This window comes from Camelus bactrianus, chromosome 6 (genome assembly GCF_048773025.1).
Source record: "Camelus bactrianus isolate YW-2024 breed Bactrian camel chromosome 6, ASM4877302v1, whole genome shotgun sequence".
Classification (NCBI taxonomy): domain Eukaryota; kingdom Metazoa; phylum Chordata; class Mammalia; order Artiodactyla; family Camelidae; genus Camelus; species Camelus bactrianus.
In genome coordinates this window covers 43779836-43799001 of record NC_133544.1, presented here as the reverse complement: position 1 = coordinate 43799001, position 19166 = coordinate 43779836, and the positions used below count along the sequence as shown (strand labels likewise).

Sequence of the window (19166 nt, the reverse complement as noted above, 5' to 3'; positions counted from 1 at the left end):
ACTTAGTTAAGAAGTTTGAGGTAGGACCCAGATCTTTGTATATAAATACAAAATTCCAATTCTTGTGGAACTAAATTTAAATGAGACTTTGAAAAGAGGATGAACCTTAACTCAAATAATTTACCGTTATTTCGTTAATTTAGAACCAAACCAAGCATGCGATTTTTATTTATATTTAAAAAGTACAAAAGATCTGAGTAAGAGTATCACTGTATTTATTTTCATACAGGCAATTTTTCTATAGCTTCAACATCTTCCTCTCAAAAATCAAAGAACAAAAGATTCCCAAAACTTAGAACTGGATCACTTGGCCCTTTCTCTTCTTATCTCCTCCCAGTTCAAAATGCTTGCATCTCTTAATAGCCAGCATCCTCTTGGATCTGCAGTTGGGCTCAACACATTCAAGTCTCAGCACGATCTTCTTTGTGGTTTTAGCCTTCTTCCGGAAAATTGGCTTTGTCTGCCCGCCGTAGCCACTCTGCTTTCGATCATAGCGCCTCTTTCCCTGGGCATATAGGGAATCCTTGCCCTTCTTATACTGGGTCACTTTGTGAGGCTGATGCTTTCCACACTTCTTACAGAAAGTTCTTCGGGTTTTAGGTACGTTGACCATCTCTGCGGTAGAGCTGTCTTCACGATGAGAACTGGTAAAATATTTACAGCAGCAGACGTTAAACGTTTTGAAAAGTAGCAAGTGCTTTATAAACATTTATAGGAAGGTAACAAATCAGTAACGTATAAATCCACCAAGTACTCGTTTTCGTTATGACTAAAGGCACATGTAAGGGCACAACTTTTTGGAATACTTCCATAACTGAAGCATTTATAGAATGAGACTCTAAAAAACAGCAAGAGCAGCACCACATGGACGCCCAGTACAGTCAGCTCCCTGTAATGGGTTCCTTTCCGGCTTAATTTCCCACGGTTGCCCCAGAACTAAAACGTAGTGGTGTGATGGCTAATTTTCTTCAGCAGAAAAGAGCTCGGCTACGGCTAGTTTCTTTTCCGACTCCCCTCGCACCCTCTCCCTCCATGTTAGCTCCTGGGCACGCCTGGCTTGCGGCGTGGTGAGGCAGTTCCAGCTACGGCCCGCCCCGTCCCCTCTCCGAGAACCGCAGCAGCCTGGTTTCACTTTTCCCCTCCGAAGCACCGCCACCCATCAGCAGTCCCGAAGGCTGACGTGTCCCTAACATGTGCCTCCAGGCCCAGCAGCCGCCAGGCGGGAGCCCCTTTCCGGAAGGGAGAAGCCAGCTCTTGAAGTCTACCGACCAAGACGGCGGGCTTCGCCTGCCTCTCCTACCAGGGCCTACCTAGTCCAGCCTGGGTCCTGGGCACTGGGGGCTTCAACGGGGACCGCTACCGCCCGGCACAGGACTTACCGGGAAGATCGGCGTCCACGTTCCTGCTTCGCTCTGCTCGCGCCTCACCGGAAGGGGAGGGGCGCGGCGGAAGTAGGTACTGAGCCTGAGCGACAGCGAAGCGGCCCAATAGGCGGCGGGCAGAGACGGCCGAGCGTCTCCGGACGCGTCCAGGAAGCGCCAACCGACGGCCCAAGGGGCGGGCCGGAGGGGTGTGGGCTTGGGGCCGCGGCGCTCGGCAGGCCAGTAGGTGGTTGTTAGGACAGTCGCCGCTGGAGTGGCGCGAGGGTGCGTCGCCCGGTCTGGGACGCCCGGGGCCCGCGTAAGGATGAGAACACGGAGAACGCAGGGCCACTGGGAGCGCAGGTAACGGCACCGGGGTGCGGTGGGGTTGCGACGGGCTTCTTCCCAGACCTGTGCTGAATGGAGAGGACCGAGGCAACGCCGAGTCGCGGCTCCTAGCGGCGGGGCCGCTCCCTGAGCTGCAGCTGCCAGGCGAGGATGTGTGGAGCCCGGGCGGCGCGGGGGAGCTGAGAGCCTTCGGGCGCCAGGACCCCCGGGGCCCGGGATGAGTTAGCGAGGGCGGCCGCGGGGGCCCGTTCCGACTGCTGCAGGCCGCGGCCACGGCCGCCGCCCGCCCGCCCCTTCCGTACCGGGGCCGCTAGCTCCTTTCCGTGCCCACCCGCTTGCCTCCCCGCGCTCCCGGCCCTGGAGACCATGAGGTTCCGCATCTACAAGCGGAAGGTGCTCATCTTGACGCTCGTGGTGGCCGCCTGCGGCTTCGTCCTCTGGAGCAGCAATGGGCGACAAAGGAAGAACGAGACCCTCGCCCCGTCGCTGCTGGACGCCGAGCCCGCGCGGGCTGCGGGCGCCCGGGCCGGGGACCATCCCGCCGTGTCCGTGGGCCTTCGCCAGGGCTCCAACGAGTCGGCGGCTCCGCTGGTCGCGGCGGCCCCGCAGCCCGAGGCGGACAACCTGACGCTGCGGTACCGGTCCCTCGTGTACCAGCTGAACTTTGACCAGACGCTGAGGAATGTAGACAAGGCCGGCTCCTGGACCCCCGGAGAGCTGGTGCTGGTGGTCCAGGTGCATAACCGGCCCGAATACCTCAAACTGCTGCTGGACTCCCTTCGAAAAGCCCAGGGAATCGACAACGTCCTTGTCATCTTTAGCCATGACTTCTGGTCGACCGAGATCAATCAGCTGATTGCTGGGGTGGATTTCTGTCCGGTTCTGCAGGTGTTCTTTCCTTTCAGCATTCAGTTGTACCCCAACGAGTTTCCGGGCACTGACCCCAGAGATTGCCCCAGAGACCTGGAGAAGAACGCAGCTTTGAAGATGGGCTGCATTAATGCTGAGTATCCCGACTCCTTCGGCCATTATAGAGAGGCCAAGTTCTCCCAAACCAAACACCACTGGTGGTGGAAGCTGCATTTTGTATGGGAAAGGGTCAAAGTCCTTCGAGACTATGCTGGCCTCATACTTTTCCTGGAGGAGGATCACTACTTAGCCCCAGACTTTTACCACGTCTTCAAGAAGATGTGGAAATTAAAGCAGCAAGAGTGCCCTGAGTGTGATGTCCTCTCCTTGGGGACCTATACTGCCATTCGCAGTTTCTATGGCGTGGCTGACAAGGTAGATGTGAAAACGTGGAAATCCACAGAGCACAATATGGGTCTGGCCTTGACCCGGGATGCGTACCAGAAGCTGATCGAGTGCACAGACACTTTCTGTACTTACGATGATTATAACTGGGACTGGACCCTTCAATATTTGACTGTATCTTGTCTTCCAAAATTCTGGAAAGTGCTGGTTCCTCAAGTTCCTAGGATTTTTCATGCTGGAGACTGTGGTATGCACCATAAAAAAACCTGTAGACCATCCACCCAGAGTGCCCAGATCGAGTCACTCTTACGTAATAACAAACAGTACTTGTTCCCAGAAACTCTATCTATCAGTGAGAAGTTTATGGCACCCATTTCCCCACCTAGGAAAAATGGAGGGTGGGGAGATATTAGGGACCATGAACTCTGTAAAAGTTATAGAAGACTGCAGTAAAAAAAAAAAAAAAATCACAATTACAAAAGCAAAAGTGACAGTCTTCTATTTTTGATATTTGCCCAAACAGGATATACAATTGAATAAAAAGGTTTAGGAACTGGTTTCTGCTTTAATACAAAAACAACAAAAATTCTTGTAAAAGGTGTCCAAATATAGTAATCTTTTCCTTTTATGTCTGATTAAGATTTAAAACACCAGTTTTCCTTTTGAGAATTCGGTTTTAAAGCTCAGTGTGTATCTGCTAAAAGTAATCATTGTTAATTGGTGAGAAAGAAGAGGGGAAATTTTACTTAAATTGCATCTGTTAAATCTTTTAACCTGGAACTTTGTACTTTTCCACTTTCAAAACTTATTTTAAGTACAGCAAAATTTATTTGAAATGGTTGTATTTCAGTATTACACTGAAATTGTATCAATGAGTATTAATGGAACAAGCCCAGCTTCACTCTTGACACAGTTACTAGGGATTTCTTCCCTGGTTTTGTAATTCAAAAGCTATGTTTGTTAAACACCTGGTCAGAACAGAGTCATTTTCAGTATTACAGATTCCTGTATTATTGTGTTAAGATTTGCCTGTGCTTTGGAAACTTCACAGAACACAATTTCTTTTGGAATGTGTTTGATTGATAAGAAAGTTTAAACCCTGTTTTCACCTCAATGTAGAAATACAGTGGTTTTGTTTCTTTTTTCTTTTAGTGCTGCCAAAATAAAATACTCATTTTTGCATAAAAAGTTTCCTAAATATTTTGCAGAATAAGTTTTTACACCAAAATCCAATAAAGACATTCTAGAAGTTTTAAAGTAAGCATTACAGTTTATCTGTACATTATATAACCGAATTTGAAATAATGAAAATCCAGCTCTTGAAAATGCATTCCCTTTGGAAGAAACTGGATTTGAAATTGGCCAAGCATAGATAATGAGCTATACAAAGCTGCTGTGTAAGTGAAATACAGCCAGAAATGATACAAAGTTCAGTCCTGCCAAAGTGAAACTTGTTCTAGTGCCAGCTTTATCAGAAAGCATACTTTTTAAAAGGACAGACAGTAAATAATAGGAAACAGGCTTAAAATTTACTCCATGCTTAACATGAGTTTCCCTAAACAGTATAAAATTGCATTCAACCAAAAATGTACTCATAGACTACTTTTCTGTGTAGGTATTGCAATTAGTCATTTCAATCTAAGAAAATTGTGTACTAAATAGACAGTCTCAAAATTATTATTGCAGCAAATTAAGATTCATATTATGGTTGAAAAATGCATGTGGTCATTTACGATGGGGCAGGTAGTTCTCTTGCTTTATGAGCTGCCTTTTGTTTTATGAGCTGTGTGTGTACTGTCCTCATAGCCCAATCTGGTTCAGGTTTTATTGGGGTTAGAAATGTAAATCAGGATGTAAACAAGGTCCTACTGTATCACCGAGGGACTGAATTCAATATCTTACAATAACTTAAAATGAAGAGTATGAAAAAGTATATATATGTGTGTGTGTGTATATGTGTATATATATAAATATATATATATATATATATATATATATATATATATATATATATGCATAACTGAACCACTAAGCTGTACACCAGAAACTAAGAGATTGTAAATCAATGATACTTCAATTGAAAAAAAATGTAAATCAGGATGAACTGCTAGGCTTTGTACCAGCTTTTGGTGCTCTGACTTGACCTTCCTAATTCAGAAGACTAAAGAAATTAGGTAATTTCCAGGACTAAGGTAAATGCTAAGGTTTGAATGAGTAGCTGTTTGTGGAACAGAAATAGATGAGTTTCTGATCTTGGGGTCAGTGATTGAATCAACAGATATTTTCCTTTCTGTATTTTCTTTTATGCTGCCCTAAAATTTTTTTGTGAGAAAAAAATATATTGACATTTTCTTCTGGCCGCAAATAAAAATATTACTCCACAAAATTCGTAACTTAGCCACTGTTACATACACGATCTGCTGCCTTCTCTTGGGTGTTATAAAAGAAATTGATTAGAAGACACTAGTTGTTTTCATGAAATAATATAATGAAAAGTTTTTCTGCTGGAGCAAATTCCCAGATTTTTAAATTAACCTGTTCTAAAATTTTTAAATGTAATTCTGTAAAACCAAGGGATGTGTGAATACTGTAATAGTAACTTCCAAAAAAATTCTTCTAAAAATTTGAATTTTCAAAGTCATTGATAAATAACTTAAACTTATTTATATATATATATAGTGATGGGCATATGAGAAGAGTAAAATATAGAATTGAAGCAAAAATACTAAATTTTATACAGTGTATTTGTATTGTTTGGATAGTTAATATTGAAAAGTTCTTTCAGAATTTCTATGACAAGCATAAATATATCCTATTTACTGAGACTTATAAATGCCTAGCTTTGAGATCCTCTTCCCCTTAACACACTCATATTTCTAGTTAATTGTATTCTTAAGAATTACTTTTTGTGACACACAACTTAATATTTATATTGAAACTTTATTAAAGTGATGCCAAACAAAAGAAGCCGAAAACCACACAGAAGTAATTTGATACCTTTAATTTTATACTTTTATTGAATACCTTTGGTCTTAAGATAGTAAACAGAATCTATTTTAAGTCCCCAAATTTTTACTCGGCCTCTAAATTCTAAAATTGTATAGAATTAATCCAAATCATAAAGCAAAGAATTCTGAAAACTGAATGAACAATGAGTCACATGGTCCTTGATAATCTGCACACTACCATCCTGCATATTGGTTTCCTTTATGTTGTCAAAACCAGGTGTATTGTGAACTGCAGTTTTGTTCAGTAATGAAGATAAGTGATCTCCATCTAACTCTTTCTCTTCAGTTATTACTGGTTCTTTTAAATTATTTTTTTCTTCACTTGCATGAACAGCACTTCTTTCTTTTACAAATTCCGGTTCCATATTTGACTCAGGCTGCTGAGACTCTGCAGGCAGCTTCTGAGGCACATCAGGAGCCCCTTGTTGCAAGCGTGCAGCTGAACCACTCCTGGCTGCGTCTGGTACTTCAGCTGCTCCAGATGACTCCCAATCGGTTGTTGAGGTAGTAGGATGTTCTAGATTTTCTTTTCCAGTTAGATGACCTTCACTGACTCTTTCTTCCTTTTCATGAAGCTGCTCAGAGGTACTACATTTTTGCAACTATGTCAAAAAAAGAGCAAATTAATAATTCTTTGAGACAAATAGAAAACTAAGTTGTACCCTCTAGAAACTTCTTTTTTTTTTTAAGTGGTGAAGGAATAACCCCATAGGCCTGTAGGTGGGCTTCCTCCTCAAAGTCATCCTCCAAATGCTGCCATTTTTTAATAGTGGAAACCTCATGTTAATTCTCTGATTAATTTACCCCTTGTCTCCTTCAAGATAAAATAATCACCTACAAAACTCTTTAACATAGCCTATAAAACCCCTTAGCAGCCATTCTTAGAAAGGCATTTTTGAATTTCTTGAATTTCTTGTATTTCTGTGATTCTTCAGAGCCGGTTTCCCTCCAGTTCACATATAAAAAGTCAGTTGTGCTAGTTACTAAATTATTTGTGTCCAACACTGAAGACTATAAAAATAACTAAACTTAAGGTTCACCTAGAAAGAATGAAGAAACTATGACATAGTTTCTGTGGTTTGAGAGTCAAAAAGATTTGTTTGTCCCTGGACTAGTACTCACACAGCACCCAAACGTTAGTTTCTATTTCTCACTGGATAGTTATTTTGGGGTTAAATGAGATAACATAAGTGAAAATGAAATGCGGATGTTTAGCACATAGTAAAATACATATTAAAAGAGCCTTTATTCCTCTCAATACCACTTTTCCCAACCATGATGTAAATTAAAAGTTATGGTATCAAGAGATCAAGAATTAAGTTACTTGTTAGGTTCCAAACTTGTCCCAAATCACTACTCTCTAGAGCCCACCAAAATCCTTACCTTTGCATGTATTTCAATCTTACTATCAGTAATCTGAAGAACTTCAATCAATGGTGGCGTTAGGGGCATTGTCTGTTTGGATGAAGAGCTCTGGACCTCTTCAAGAAACTCATTAACATTTTCTTCATTAACAAATAACCTTTCCTAAAATAAAAAGAGAAAAAATATTCTACCATATTGGTCATACTTGAAAGACTTGTATCTAAAAATGGGTCATAAAAATTTTCACACAGTTCAGGATTATACTTTTAAAATGCTTATTTTAATGTGTTATTCCTATGCTGGTTTGGCAAAAGCAAACGGAGTATTGTACAGAGCACTAAGAATACCAAGAGTCATACATATATAGGAAAAGGCCCTAAAAGAAAAAAGTTACACTTCCTTTTCCAGGTCTCTATTAAACCTAAGGTATGTTTTCTCTCCTTCAGATGTTACTTACAGATGTTATTCTCCTTTGTTTTTCTCTCAATATTCTGTAAGAATAACATCACTTCTAAGGTTATAAATGCAGTCCAAGCTATAAAATGTAATTCAATTTTAGAACACTTCCTAATGAGTCAGCTAAAGATACACAAGACAGTATCTATTCAAATTTTGTGTGACTAGTTTGCCTTTTAGTTCTTGGCCAGGTAAAGACAAGTGTAATATTTTATTTAAGAGAAGTGTATTCTATTTTTAAGCAATGAGATAATCCACTGTGACACTAGCATATAGCTGTTTATAAGAATGAGGTAGATTTCCAAACTGCTATTAGGATATGCAAAAAATCACTTTCACCAGAATCCCAAACACAAAGCAATTGGTTCATACTTGAATGTGTCAAGTAAATATAGAGATATAGTTAGGGCTTTGAAAAAATAACCACATTTAAAATTCATAAAGTCAGTTCACTGTTGCCCCAAATAAAAGTATTTTCCTCTGTACTTTCATATAAACAAATTAATTACAAATAAACACAGTTAATTATTTGGTCCAAATTGGATGGGTGGGGGGAATCAAAGAGACAAATTTCAAGTTCCCTTCTCTTAAACAGTATTTAAACTTGTGAACACCTACCAAATAAAAGTGAACCTTGGTAAAAGAAAAATTACACTTGGAGTATTTTGCCTTGCTTTATTTGAAGATCCAGAATAACACTGTATTGTAGAAACACCCCTATCAAAAGCATTTCTAAGGTTCATGTCTCTGGAAAACACTTACACATTAACTGCAAAAAAATGTACTAAATAGTTTAGTTAACTCAGGGAGGAATATTTATAATGAAAATGGATATAATAAAAATACAAAGGATTTCCATAAACTTGCCTTCACGTTCTACTCTACAAGATATTGAATTCATTGGTCCTAAAGCTCTAGGAAAATTCCTACTGAATATTTAAGGCTTATAGAAATATATTTTGTACCTACTTACATGTAAAGTAACAATTCTGACCTAGACAGCCACAAGTCGGTCTCCTTCCCTTATAGTTACTTTCGTATAATATATATAATCATTATAAATGTCTACCTATAAAATACTCTTGTGATTTTAAAAAAAATTATTGTAATACTTACAGCCTGCCAGTGAAACATAAAGAGAAAAATATTGAACATTATGGTTCCATCAGGCTCAGCAAATGGGATGATTAATGAAGTAATTATAAATCTATTGCAGGCTTCAAAGATAGAGGATACAGTTGTCCTAGTCCCATTTTGGTCTAGTTTCTTTGCTAAAATAAGGTTGGCATATTAGAAAATCAGATTAAAATATATTCTTTAGCATTCTCTCAAATGCTTGTCCATAAAGCTTTTTCCCACATTGTGAGTTATTTTCACATTTATTAAAACAATTATAGGAAAACGACTGCCCTTTCCTAAATTTCCCCCTTTGATGACATAAACACATAGTCAATTTCATATTATACATTCTTTATACATAAAATGGCACTGTACCATCTTTGGAGGGTTTCAAAATAACCACTTCTCACAGAAGATACACATAATAAAAATTTACCTACTAGCAAATTTCTAGAAAAACACAGAAGTGAAATTTTTTGGCAAGTTAAAGCCCAAGGCTAAAAACAGTATTTAATACGTAATCTGTGCAACTAGTGTTGGAAATTTGGGGAATTTAACCTTTGAATAAGTTAAAAGAACTAAAAAAAAAAACAGTATGTGTAACATTTATACAAACCTCAATCAAAACTGTGAATTAAAAAAAAAAACTACTTTGGGGGAGGCTATAGCTCAGTGGTAGAGTACATGCTTAGCATGCACAAGGTCCTGGGTTCAATCCCCAGTACCATCATCAAATAAATAAACCTAATTACCTCCCCCCTCCAAGAAAAAAAAAAAAAAAAAAGAAACCAACTACCAACTAGTTGTTCATTTATGAGTTTAAAAAGTTCTACAGAACTTCAAATTTTAAGTAGCTTTTCCCCCAATATTTGCCAATAATACTGGAGTACTGAATCTGAAATTCAAGAACTTCAATAATCTGAAAAGTATAGTAGGAACTACAAAGGACATACTAAATTATTCATCAGAATTATACTCATTGTCTAGGTAAACTTGACAGTGCCCAGCCCCAGTTTTTGTCCAAAAGAGATGTCGCTGATGTTGGTGCCAAAGTTCATATAACACTGTTAAATGCCAGCCATTGTGCCAAATACTAGCAAGGACCTAAAGATGATTAAAACAGATGCAAAAAGAGATCACTGCAATGTAACATAACGCCCACCAGAGGTCAACCCTACCAACATCAGCGACTAAAATTAAGCAGCACCATGTGGCCGAAAGGGCAATGGATTTAGATTCACACCTGGGTCTGAGTTCGTTTTCCTCCAAAAGAACGGAGTGGAACTAAATGAGTTACTTCTGCTCTCCAGCAGTAGACTATTACTTACTTTCTAAGGTTGGGGAAAGCTATTTACCAATTTAAAATATGGCCGTAATATAATGTCTCTTATACCTATTTGTGTCAGACCCTTTTGAGAATATGACTAAAGTTATAGCCCTTCTCCCCGGAAGAAGGCACCCTCAACTTTTTGTATACTATTTTATAAGTTTCCGGATCCCTGAGAATCCATTCATATCTTCCTTCGGAGTAAGTGAACTCCAAGGAAACAACTGCATTAAGGGCAACTTTGAAGATTTGAAACTCAGCCACCACAGGGGATGCGGTACGTTTTTTCTTTTTTTCAATATGCGTTTAACGCGCACTGACGTCTGTCATCAGGTGTTACCAATTTCAAGTCATCACGAAAGAGTTATGAAGGAAAATCCCTTGTTTAAGTTAAACTGAAAGGATGTCTGTAATAGCAAATTTTAAAAGTGGGGTAGAATATTTCGAATATTAAGACTCTAGAAAGAACTGTTACCTCCAGAGAATCGTTGTTTAAACCATAATACCACTCTCTCCAATGTCCATGGCACTCTGGAGATTTGGCCAGTTCTATCACTGCATTGTTTGAGGAAATGCTAACCACTGGTTCTTTGGTACTCAATTTATTCTCTGGAGCAAACTGCAAAAAGAAGGAATAATAGACTAAGTCTTGGGTGGAGAAGCACAATTTGTACCAGAGGGAGGTCACTTCCCCTTGAAGACTTTGCGGCTGGATCCAAGGCACTTGTATTAGCAGAGTCAGGGATTCCTCATCCTGATTACACTGCAAAGGCGGACACAAAGTTTCCCCGAGGTCGGTCCCGCGACCACCCATGGCTCGATCAGCTTCCCGGGCCACGGCCGCCTCAACGCTGACAGCTCCGCACGCACTCTCGCTTGCTGCGGAAGACGCCGTGTCAAGGTCCCCGGAAGAAGTACAAGGAGAGCCTCCGCCACCGTCCCCAGGTGAGCTTTTGGCTCCGGGAGGCGGCTCCTCCCCGATGCCCGTTGTTGATCTCGCTTTCCGGCCGAAATCCCGCTCCTCCGGTTCTGAGACGATTCCCTCCCCGGCGGCGTCCCGGGTGGTGATCCCGGCGTCTGCAGCCCCGGCTCGGCTGGGATCCGAGCCTCTGTCCCCGGCACGAAACCCCGGGGGTCCCGCCTCCCCCAGGCGAGCGGAAGCGCAGGCCGTGCCGTCACTTCCGGGCGGGTGGGCGGCCTCTTCAGCGGTCGCGGCCGGCTCCGGGCGTGTGGCGGACAGCGCCACGGGCAGCGTGACCACCAGCTGCCGCCGGGCCTTGTTGAACTGCGCCTTGCCTCGGCTGTCATCCACCGGGTACGGGAGCGAGAGCCGCAGCCGGTAGTCGGGTTTCCTCGAGTCGAGGCACAGCAGCTTTTCCGTCACCTCCAGCGCCGCCTGTTCGGCCGAGCGCAGCAGCGGCAGCTCGATGGTGACCACCAGCTCGTGGGGCACGGTGCTGGGGGCTGAGTCCCGAGAGCAGCGGTAATCCTGGAGATCCACGTGGTGGCGCTGCACCACGCTGTAGCGAGGCTCAGTAGGGGCGGGCTGCCGGACCGCCTCCGGAGAGGAGGGCGCCTGGGGCGGGGGGACCGCAGCGTTCCCGGAGGCCGCGGGGCGCCGGTAGGGGTAGGGAAAATCGAGTAGAGGGCTCTCCGGCTCCCCCTCGGGCGGGGCCAGGGCGCCCCCGGGTAGGGGCGTGCGCAGCACGGCGGCCTCCGGGGTCCCCTTGTACTTGATCTTCAGGGTCTTGGCATTCCTGCGGTCCAGCTTCACGCCGAACTTCTGCTCCACAGCCTCCAGGGCCGTGGCGTCTAGCATCTGGCGGAAGCGCTGATGGCGCCGGGCCATCGCGAGCGCGTCTGGGTGGAAGACCACATCGTAGACAGTGTAGCGGGTGCCGCGGCCCCCCGCGTACTCGCGGCCGGGCGCCAGGCTGTACGGCAGAGACCACTGGCTGCCGGGTGCTGCGCCTTCGGAGCCGGGCCGGCTGCTGGGCGCGCCCACCAGCGCGTTGCTGCACACGTTCACGAAGCAGCGCTGGGTCCCGTCCAGGCTTGTGCGCAAAACGTGGCCCGCCTCCGGGTGCACGAACCGCACCTCCACTCCGCGCTCACGCTCCAGCGCCGTGATCTCCTCCTCGTAGCGCCGCCGGTTCTCGGGGTCTGTTAGCTCCTCGGCGTATTGGGAGAACATTCGCCGGAACTCCGGGTCCTGGAAGGCGGAGGTGAGCCGCTGGACCTCCTCTCCGCTCAGGTCCAAGTCTTCCAGCGGCGAAGAAGCTGCCGCCTTGGCCATGCTGCCCCTCGGCTCCTTCCCCTGGGGTCCAGGGAGATGGCTCCGAGGCCGAGTGGGTAGCGTGCGCCGTGGAGTCGCAGGTTTGCGGAGAGTGAGGAGGTCGAGGTCGGTAACCGCTAGAGAATTGAGCCTCGGGTAGCGCGTGCTCGTTGCCATGGTGACACCAACATCCGGGGGGAGGGGCAGGAATAGAGTAGACGGAAATGCCAGAAATAGCCTTAGTTTCTTCAGACTAACATTGTGCGTTTTTTAGATTCCTGTGCCATGGTGCAGTTACTTCTGCAGAATAACCATCATAATAATTGTCATAATTTCCAGCATTTATGTACGGTATTCATTGTTCGTAACACTTCAAGGTAGACCTGATCTCTATTTCACAGACAAGAACATAGGACCTGAGAAGTTACTTGGCCAAAGTCACAATGAATTCAAACGTTGTGATTCCAACCTGTTTATCTGCTTTATTCATTTCACTAAACCAGCATTTCAATCTTGTAGATATTTCACCATTTTGCCCTGTTTACAGTTCTCATTCGGGGCAAGAGATATGGACAGGCTATTCATAAATAACTAATATCAGAAAACTTATGACTTCATTAATAATAAAAATGTAAATATATGATACCACATATCACCTATCAAAATGTACAGCTTTTTTGTTTTTTTTTTTAACAATTACTGTATTTGGGTTGGAAGTAGATTTTAATAAAGCCTTTCTAGAGAGTAGTTTGGTAGCTGTGTAAAAAGTCTTTAGAATGTGCATATTTTTGTGATCCAGCAATTCCATCTCATAAGAGCATGCTCAAGGCAACATTACGATACTAAAGGTTTGGGTGGGAAGAATCTAAGATTTCAACCATGAGATTGGTTGGTACAGCTATACAATGGGATTCTATGCAGCCATTCAAACTCATGTTACAGAAGAATATTTATTGACTGGGGTAGTTATTAATTGGTAGTTGTTAAATCCAGCGATCATTCTGTTCTCATTTTGTTGAAACTCTCAGCAACATTTAACACAATTAATGTCACATCAGTGACCAGATACCATCCAGGTTTCTCTCCTATCTTATCAGCTGCTTGACACTGCATAGTCGGTTCTGCAGATGTTTACTTGTGTTCAGCTTCTATGTGGAAGTACCTTAAGGCTGGGACCCTGTCTCTTCTCCAGTTACTCTCCTTCACAAAGATATTTATACTCACAAACGCCAGGTTCTAAATTTCAGACATCTATATCCCGTTGCCTGTTGCCCATTTGAGGTCTCCATTTGAATGATGTAATGTCCCCTTCAGACTTAGAATGACCAAAAACAGAATTCCTGACTCTTCTCCTTTCCCAAGCTCTGTCCTCATCTTTTGATCTCTTGGCAGCATCCAGAGCAGTTGACTGCCCTTTCCTTGAAACCACGTTTTTCTTGGTTTACGGAACTCTGTGCGCTCCTATTTTCTTCCTCCTTTACTTGCTTCTCTTCTGCCAGTTCTCCAGGGCTTGTTCATCAGCCCTCTTATCTAATCATATTTCTTCAAATATGATCTTATTCGAGCCCACAGCTTAAAATGCCATCTGTGTTCAGATTTGTTTTTTCAAGAGATACTTATTGCTCACTTACTGTGCCTACTATATATATAGGTAGGTGTGTAAGTTACGGCACTGTTCTAGGCACTGGAACAAAACAGTCATTGTGCTCCAAGCACATGAAGCACCTGGCATTCATATTGCTGGAAGTATAAATTGGGTCAGTCACTTTGAAAAGTTGCCATTGAATACCAAGTGTATCTTATGACTAAGAAATTCTAGTCCTTACTTATATATACCCAACAAAAACACATACATATCCTATCAAAAAACCTGTACTAGAATTTGTATATTCATAACAGTACTGTTTGTAATAGATAAATAGTGGAAACTACCCAAACTCCTATCAATAATAGAATGGATAAATAAAATGTGTATATTCATACAATGGGCATGAATGAACATTGTGTATGAGTATCACTAATATAACATGAAAGAAAACATGCAAAATAATACATTGCATATGATTCCATTATATAATAAATGGAATCTGGCAAAATAAATCTCACTGTTAGAAGTCAGTCTGGTGATGATCCTTTTAGGGGGGGTCATTTAGGTTTGTTTACTTATTTTTCATGGAGGTGCTGGGGATTGAACCCAGGATCTCTTGCATGCGAAGCATGCGCTCTACCACTGAGCTATATCGTCCCCCCTGGTGACTATTCTTTTGAGGGGAAGTAGGGTGTTGTGATTAGAGGGGAGCAGGAGTGAGTTTCTGGTGCAAGCATAATGTTCTATTTCTTAATCTTGGTATTGGTGACAGGGTGTGCCATTTGAAAATTCATTGAGCTGTATGTACACTGATGATAGGGGACTTATAAATTTTATACTTCACTTTACACATTTCTAAATGTACTCCTAGACAAAAACCCTTTGCCTTCAGGAAAATCATGTGGAATGAGACTCGTGACTCCAAAATCTTTTATCCACTTAGACCTGACTACTAAACTCTAGACTCAGCCATCACCTACTAGATACCTCCACCTGGCTGTTTGATAGGCATCTCAAAATAGAAATCTTGATTTTTCCCCCTCAAACCTATTATTTCCCCAGCATCAGTAAATAGTACCATCCACCCAGCTGCTTAAGTTTAAAACCTGAGTGTAACCTTGATTCCTCTTTCCCCACCCCTGCCCTGCCGGCCACTCAGTTACCCAGTCCTATTGTTTCCTCCTACCCCAAATAGATGCACTTCATTCCCTGTGTGGTCTGAGCCACTTCATCGCAGTCTTCTACAATAGCTTCCTGACTGGTTTCCTCTGCAGCTCTTCCCTTTGTACGATCTCTTCTCCACACACTAGCCTTAGTGATCTTCTTTAAAACCAGATTTGCTGAACACCTTCCGGTAGTCCCACATCCAGATTCTTTACTTGTGTCTGCAAGGCCCATCATGCCTTGAACCCTAACCCTCCCATACTCATCACTGAATTCCACACCTCCCCCCGCCCCCATCATTCACTTTACTTCAGCCTCAGTGGTGGACACTCACTGCTCCTGGGCAGCCTGTGCTCAGGCCTTTGAATCTCAAGAAATTGAATGTCACCTTAGTGACTCCCTATCATGCTTCACCCAGCTCCAATGCTTCATCTAAAATTGTCCATACGATTTTCGTTTTCACCATGGTTCACGTTTGGTATTTTCTTGTTCTAAAGTGTGGCTTGCCCCATTTAAAGGAGAGCATCATGAAGGCGAGCACCTTGCCTTTCTGCTTTACTACTCAGTCCCCCAGTACCTGGAACATATTAGGCACTCAGATATATAGTGAATGAATATAGCACAGTAAAGAAAAAAGCAAGTTTAGGATGTATGATTCCAAAATATTTTTATAGGAAAAAATGTACACATAGAGAAACATCTGGAAGGATATATACCAAAATATTAACATTATCTCTGGTGGTAGAATTGCAGGTCATTAAAACTTTTTTCTTAATGATTGCTTCTATCTCCTAGTTTTTCTATTATGAACTTGTTAATAAAAAGTTATAAAATATTCTATCATTTAGGTCTTAAAGATTTTCATCTGAAATGGCTCTGAGGCATGAGATGTTGTAGATCTTTAAAGCATGTGAGGGATGTATAAAGTTTCATCCTTTTCTGTCATGACCCTGGTGTCAGTGAACATACCCAGTGACAGGTTTCAACTTATTTTGAGTTACCTTTGTAACTTCAAGATTCAGGACAAGTGTCATCTCAAAGGCATTTCCACACGTGAACACATCATACTACACAAATGACAACAGACCACACCTGGCTATTTGGAAATGAGCATGGTCTTCAGGGTTCCTGAACCCTCTGAAATTATATGTGAAATACTGTGTGGGGGCAGGCTCATGCGTGTGGTTTTTCTGAGTTAGAGGGCTCTTAGTTTTCATTAGCATCTCTAAGATAGATCCATGCCCTCCATCTTGCCAAGTTTCTTACTATGTGACAGTACCTTTCCCCAAAGAACCTGTTTAGGAAAAGACAGTGTGGAGTTGTGGAAAAGGATGCCCCAAACAAATGATCTCTTGCGTGAAATTCATACATTGAGGAAAGGCTGTCCTTACTAAAATATGAATGCCTTTTGTGTGTTAAGGCCATTATCTGTCATCAACCCCTTAGAGTCAACTCCTTTACCTTATCCTTCCATAACATTGCACTTGGGATCTTTTCAAATGCCAGCAAGAAGACAACTCTGCTGGAAAGTAAAGGGCCAGAGTAGATGGCCTGAGACTTCATGACAAGCAAGTCAGACAGCTCTGATGGAACATGCCAACTCCTATCACATAACTGAAACAACAGTATCGGGAAATAATACTTAAGACAGCAAAATTTTCTAGGTTTCTGTGACCCATTAATTTTAACCCACTAATGGGCTTACCCCCCAGTTTAAAGCATAGCTCTAGACAGATCATCTTGTATAGCTTCAGTAGTGTGGACTAGGGAGGGTAACTGTTTAGTTAGGAGGTACAGGGAGGTGTGACAGTCGGAGTTGGGTGGTGCTGGGGCTCTAAATAACCTGGGTCAACTAGGCTCTGCCCTTCACCAGCTCTGTGACCTTGGACAACTTATTTAAGCTCCCTATATAAATTAAAGGTAATGGTAAACTTAATGGGGATTACGCTGCAGTTAATAATAAGCAGTAAACATTACCTGCAGGCATTAAAGAATCAGAACAGAGATTCACAACCATTCCCCCCACCTTTTTTATTCAGAAGGCCTGCCCAAAAATGAAGCCCAAAGTGTAAGAATAAAAGTGGAGCTTTACTGGATGAATTCGGTTGGTGGGGCCTAGACTGCACAGAAAACACGAATGTGCACAGGGTCGGAATGAAACACCCCATTTTTATTTTACTCTGCCTCTCTGAGCTGTCCTTTACCACCGTTAGAGGACAGTAAATTCTACGACTGGGACCCAGCTCATCTTACTTAGTAGAGAGATTTTAGAAAACACAACATTAAATTCCTTGCTAAGGCAGAGAAAGCAGCAGTTCGTGGGCACAATCCAGTCTGTAATCACATCTTTGGGGGTAAGCTGTGATTTAAAGTAGTGTACAGTGTTTGGAAAATCAGGATGAAAGTGCAGATTTCTCCAGTGAGGCCACGTAGGCTACCACTGGCTGAAGCGGGTCCCGGGCACTTCCCATGGTCTCCCCACTGAGACCAACTGTTGGCTTTTGTCATAGCAGAGAAATCTTAACCCACTCTTGTCTTGTGTGATCTGCCTGGCCCCTAACGGTAAGGTACATATTGTCACATGACGGTGCCTCATGCCCAGATTTCTGTGGTGAGGTCAGCTGATGAAACACCAAGTAGGCGCACACCACCTGACCTTCCCTGCAGCAGAAGTCCAGCAGCCCCTTTCACTGTTGCTCCTCTGCTACCCCCTTTTCCAGACCTCAGCTTCCTTTCCTTTTCTAGCCGGGGCTGATCCCCACCTGGTTCTAGTTCCTATCTCATCTTACTCTAATCCTTGTTGCCTGGCTCTGGCAACTTACCGGCTCCTTGTTAACTGCTTTGCTTCATCTCACTTCACTTGCTAACCCCTAAATGCACCCTGTCCTTCTAGGCTTTAAATGTGTTGCTTAAAAAATCTTTCAGATGTAGCTCTGTGGTTCTCATAACTGGACCAGCAACCTTGCAGCGTCTGTTTCACTACCACTTTCAAGGCCCAAAATTGTAAATTTTTCCAAGCAACTAGTAGCCTTTGAACTATGCCTTTCTAAGTTGTTTCATCTATAGCTTCAATTTTTCCAGACTATTCTTGAAATTAAAGCTAAATCTTACTCTTTGAACATCAGGCTTCTCTAACGTTCTCCCCAAAGTTTCCATCCTCAAACCACATCTCAAATTACCAGTTCATCCTTAAGCACTAATTCACTTATCACAACATTCAGATAAAATATCTTGAGGAATTTTCCTTCAGTGCCTCACTTTTCTTTTTTATCAATGTCTCTTCCACAAAAAGCTAATTTTCTTTGAAAAAATATCTTCTGGCAGGGCAGGGCATAGCTCAGTGGTAAAGTGCATGTTTAGCATGCACAAGGTCCTGGATTCAATCCCCAGTACCTCCAATTAAATAAACAAACAAACAAACCTAATTACCACCCCCCACAAAAGAAACACCTTCTATTCCAGGCTCTTTGTAATGAGATTCCTCCTATATCTGAAACGCTGTTTGTACCTTTACCCATTTCCTGTCATTCAGATTCATTTCTGGGTTATCTCCATGCCATAAACTAAAACCTAGAGGGTGGTGTTGAGTGATTACACCCAAACAAGCAAAACATGTTGCTTCAAAGTAAATATTATGTCTCCTAAATGTAAAAACTATAGGCTTTAACACATTTAAATTTTTAGGGCCAAAAGGTAATTATGTAATGAATATCATAGTACTATCCTGAAACAAAGGTTTTCACTATCAATAAATTCTGTGACTTGAAATTTAAACAATTTGACATTACTGAATATATTATTAGGATTCTTATGGTGAACATTAGCATATGACTAGTACAGAAATAATGAAACTTTAATTTTTAAATGCACGTGTATACTTAGGTTATATATTTTTACAATT

The 19166-nt window shown here is 42.6% G+C and overlaps 3 protein-coding genes and 1 non-coding gene across 6 annotated transcripts; 1 reads left to right on the top strand and 3 right to left on the bottom strand.

The window, feature by feature from the left end:
* Positions 1-198: 198 nt before the first annotated feature.
* RPL36AL (ribosomal protein L36a like) lies at positions 199-1532 on the bottom strand. The gene is made up of 2 exons (XM_074365577.1): positions 1380-1532; positions 199-644 (listed from the first exon to the last, which is right to left on the bottom strand). Exon 2 carries the CDS (start codon positions 611-613, stop codon positions 293-295), a length of 321 nt encoding a protein of 106 aa, XP_074221678.1. The 5' UTR covers positions 614-644; positions 1380-1532; the 3' UTR covers positions 199-292.
* Positions 1533-1586: 54 nt separating this feature from the next.
* MGAT2 (alpha-1,6-mannosyl-glycoprotein 2-beta-N-acetylglucosaminyltransferase) lies at positions 1587-5349 on the top strand. Its single transcript, XM_010966998.3, has one exon. It carries the CDS (start codon positions 2076-2078, stop codon positions 3414-3416), a length of 1341 nt encoding a protein of 446 aa, XP_010965300.2. The 5' UTR covers positions 1587-2075; the 3' UTR covers positions 3417-5349.
* A 600-nt stretch (positions 5350-5949) lies between these two features.
* On the bottom strand, positions 5950-12609 carry DNAAF2 (dynein axonemal assembly factor 2). Of its 3 annotated transcripts, XM_074365569.1 has the most exons (4): positions 11109-11694; positions 10714-10857; positions 7355-7498; positions 5950-6573 (listed from the first exon to the last, which is right to left on the bottom strand). In XM_074365569.1, the coding sequence occupies exons 1-4, from the start codon at positions 11544-11546 to the stop codon at positions 6070-6072; spliced, it is 1230 nt and encodes a 409-aa protein (XP_074221670.1). In that variant the 5' UTR covers positions 11547-11694; the 3' UTR covers positions 5950-6069. The 3 variants fall into 3 exon arrangements, with proteins under 3 accessions (XP_074221670.1, XP_074221669.1, XP_074221671.1); XM_074365568.1 differs by having other exon boundaries at positions 10714-12609; XM_074365570.1 differs by lacking the exons at positions 10714-10857; positions 11109-11694 and adding an exon at positions 10913-11048.
* A 2077-nt stretch (positions 12610-14686) lies between these two features.
* Positions 14687-14759, bottom strand: TRNAA-CGC (transfer RNA alanine (anticodon CGC)). The gene has a single exon. It is a non-coding gene; the product is annotated as a tRNA-Ala (tRNA).
* Between the last annotated feature and the right edge of the window lie 4407 nt (positions 14760-19166).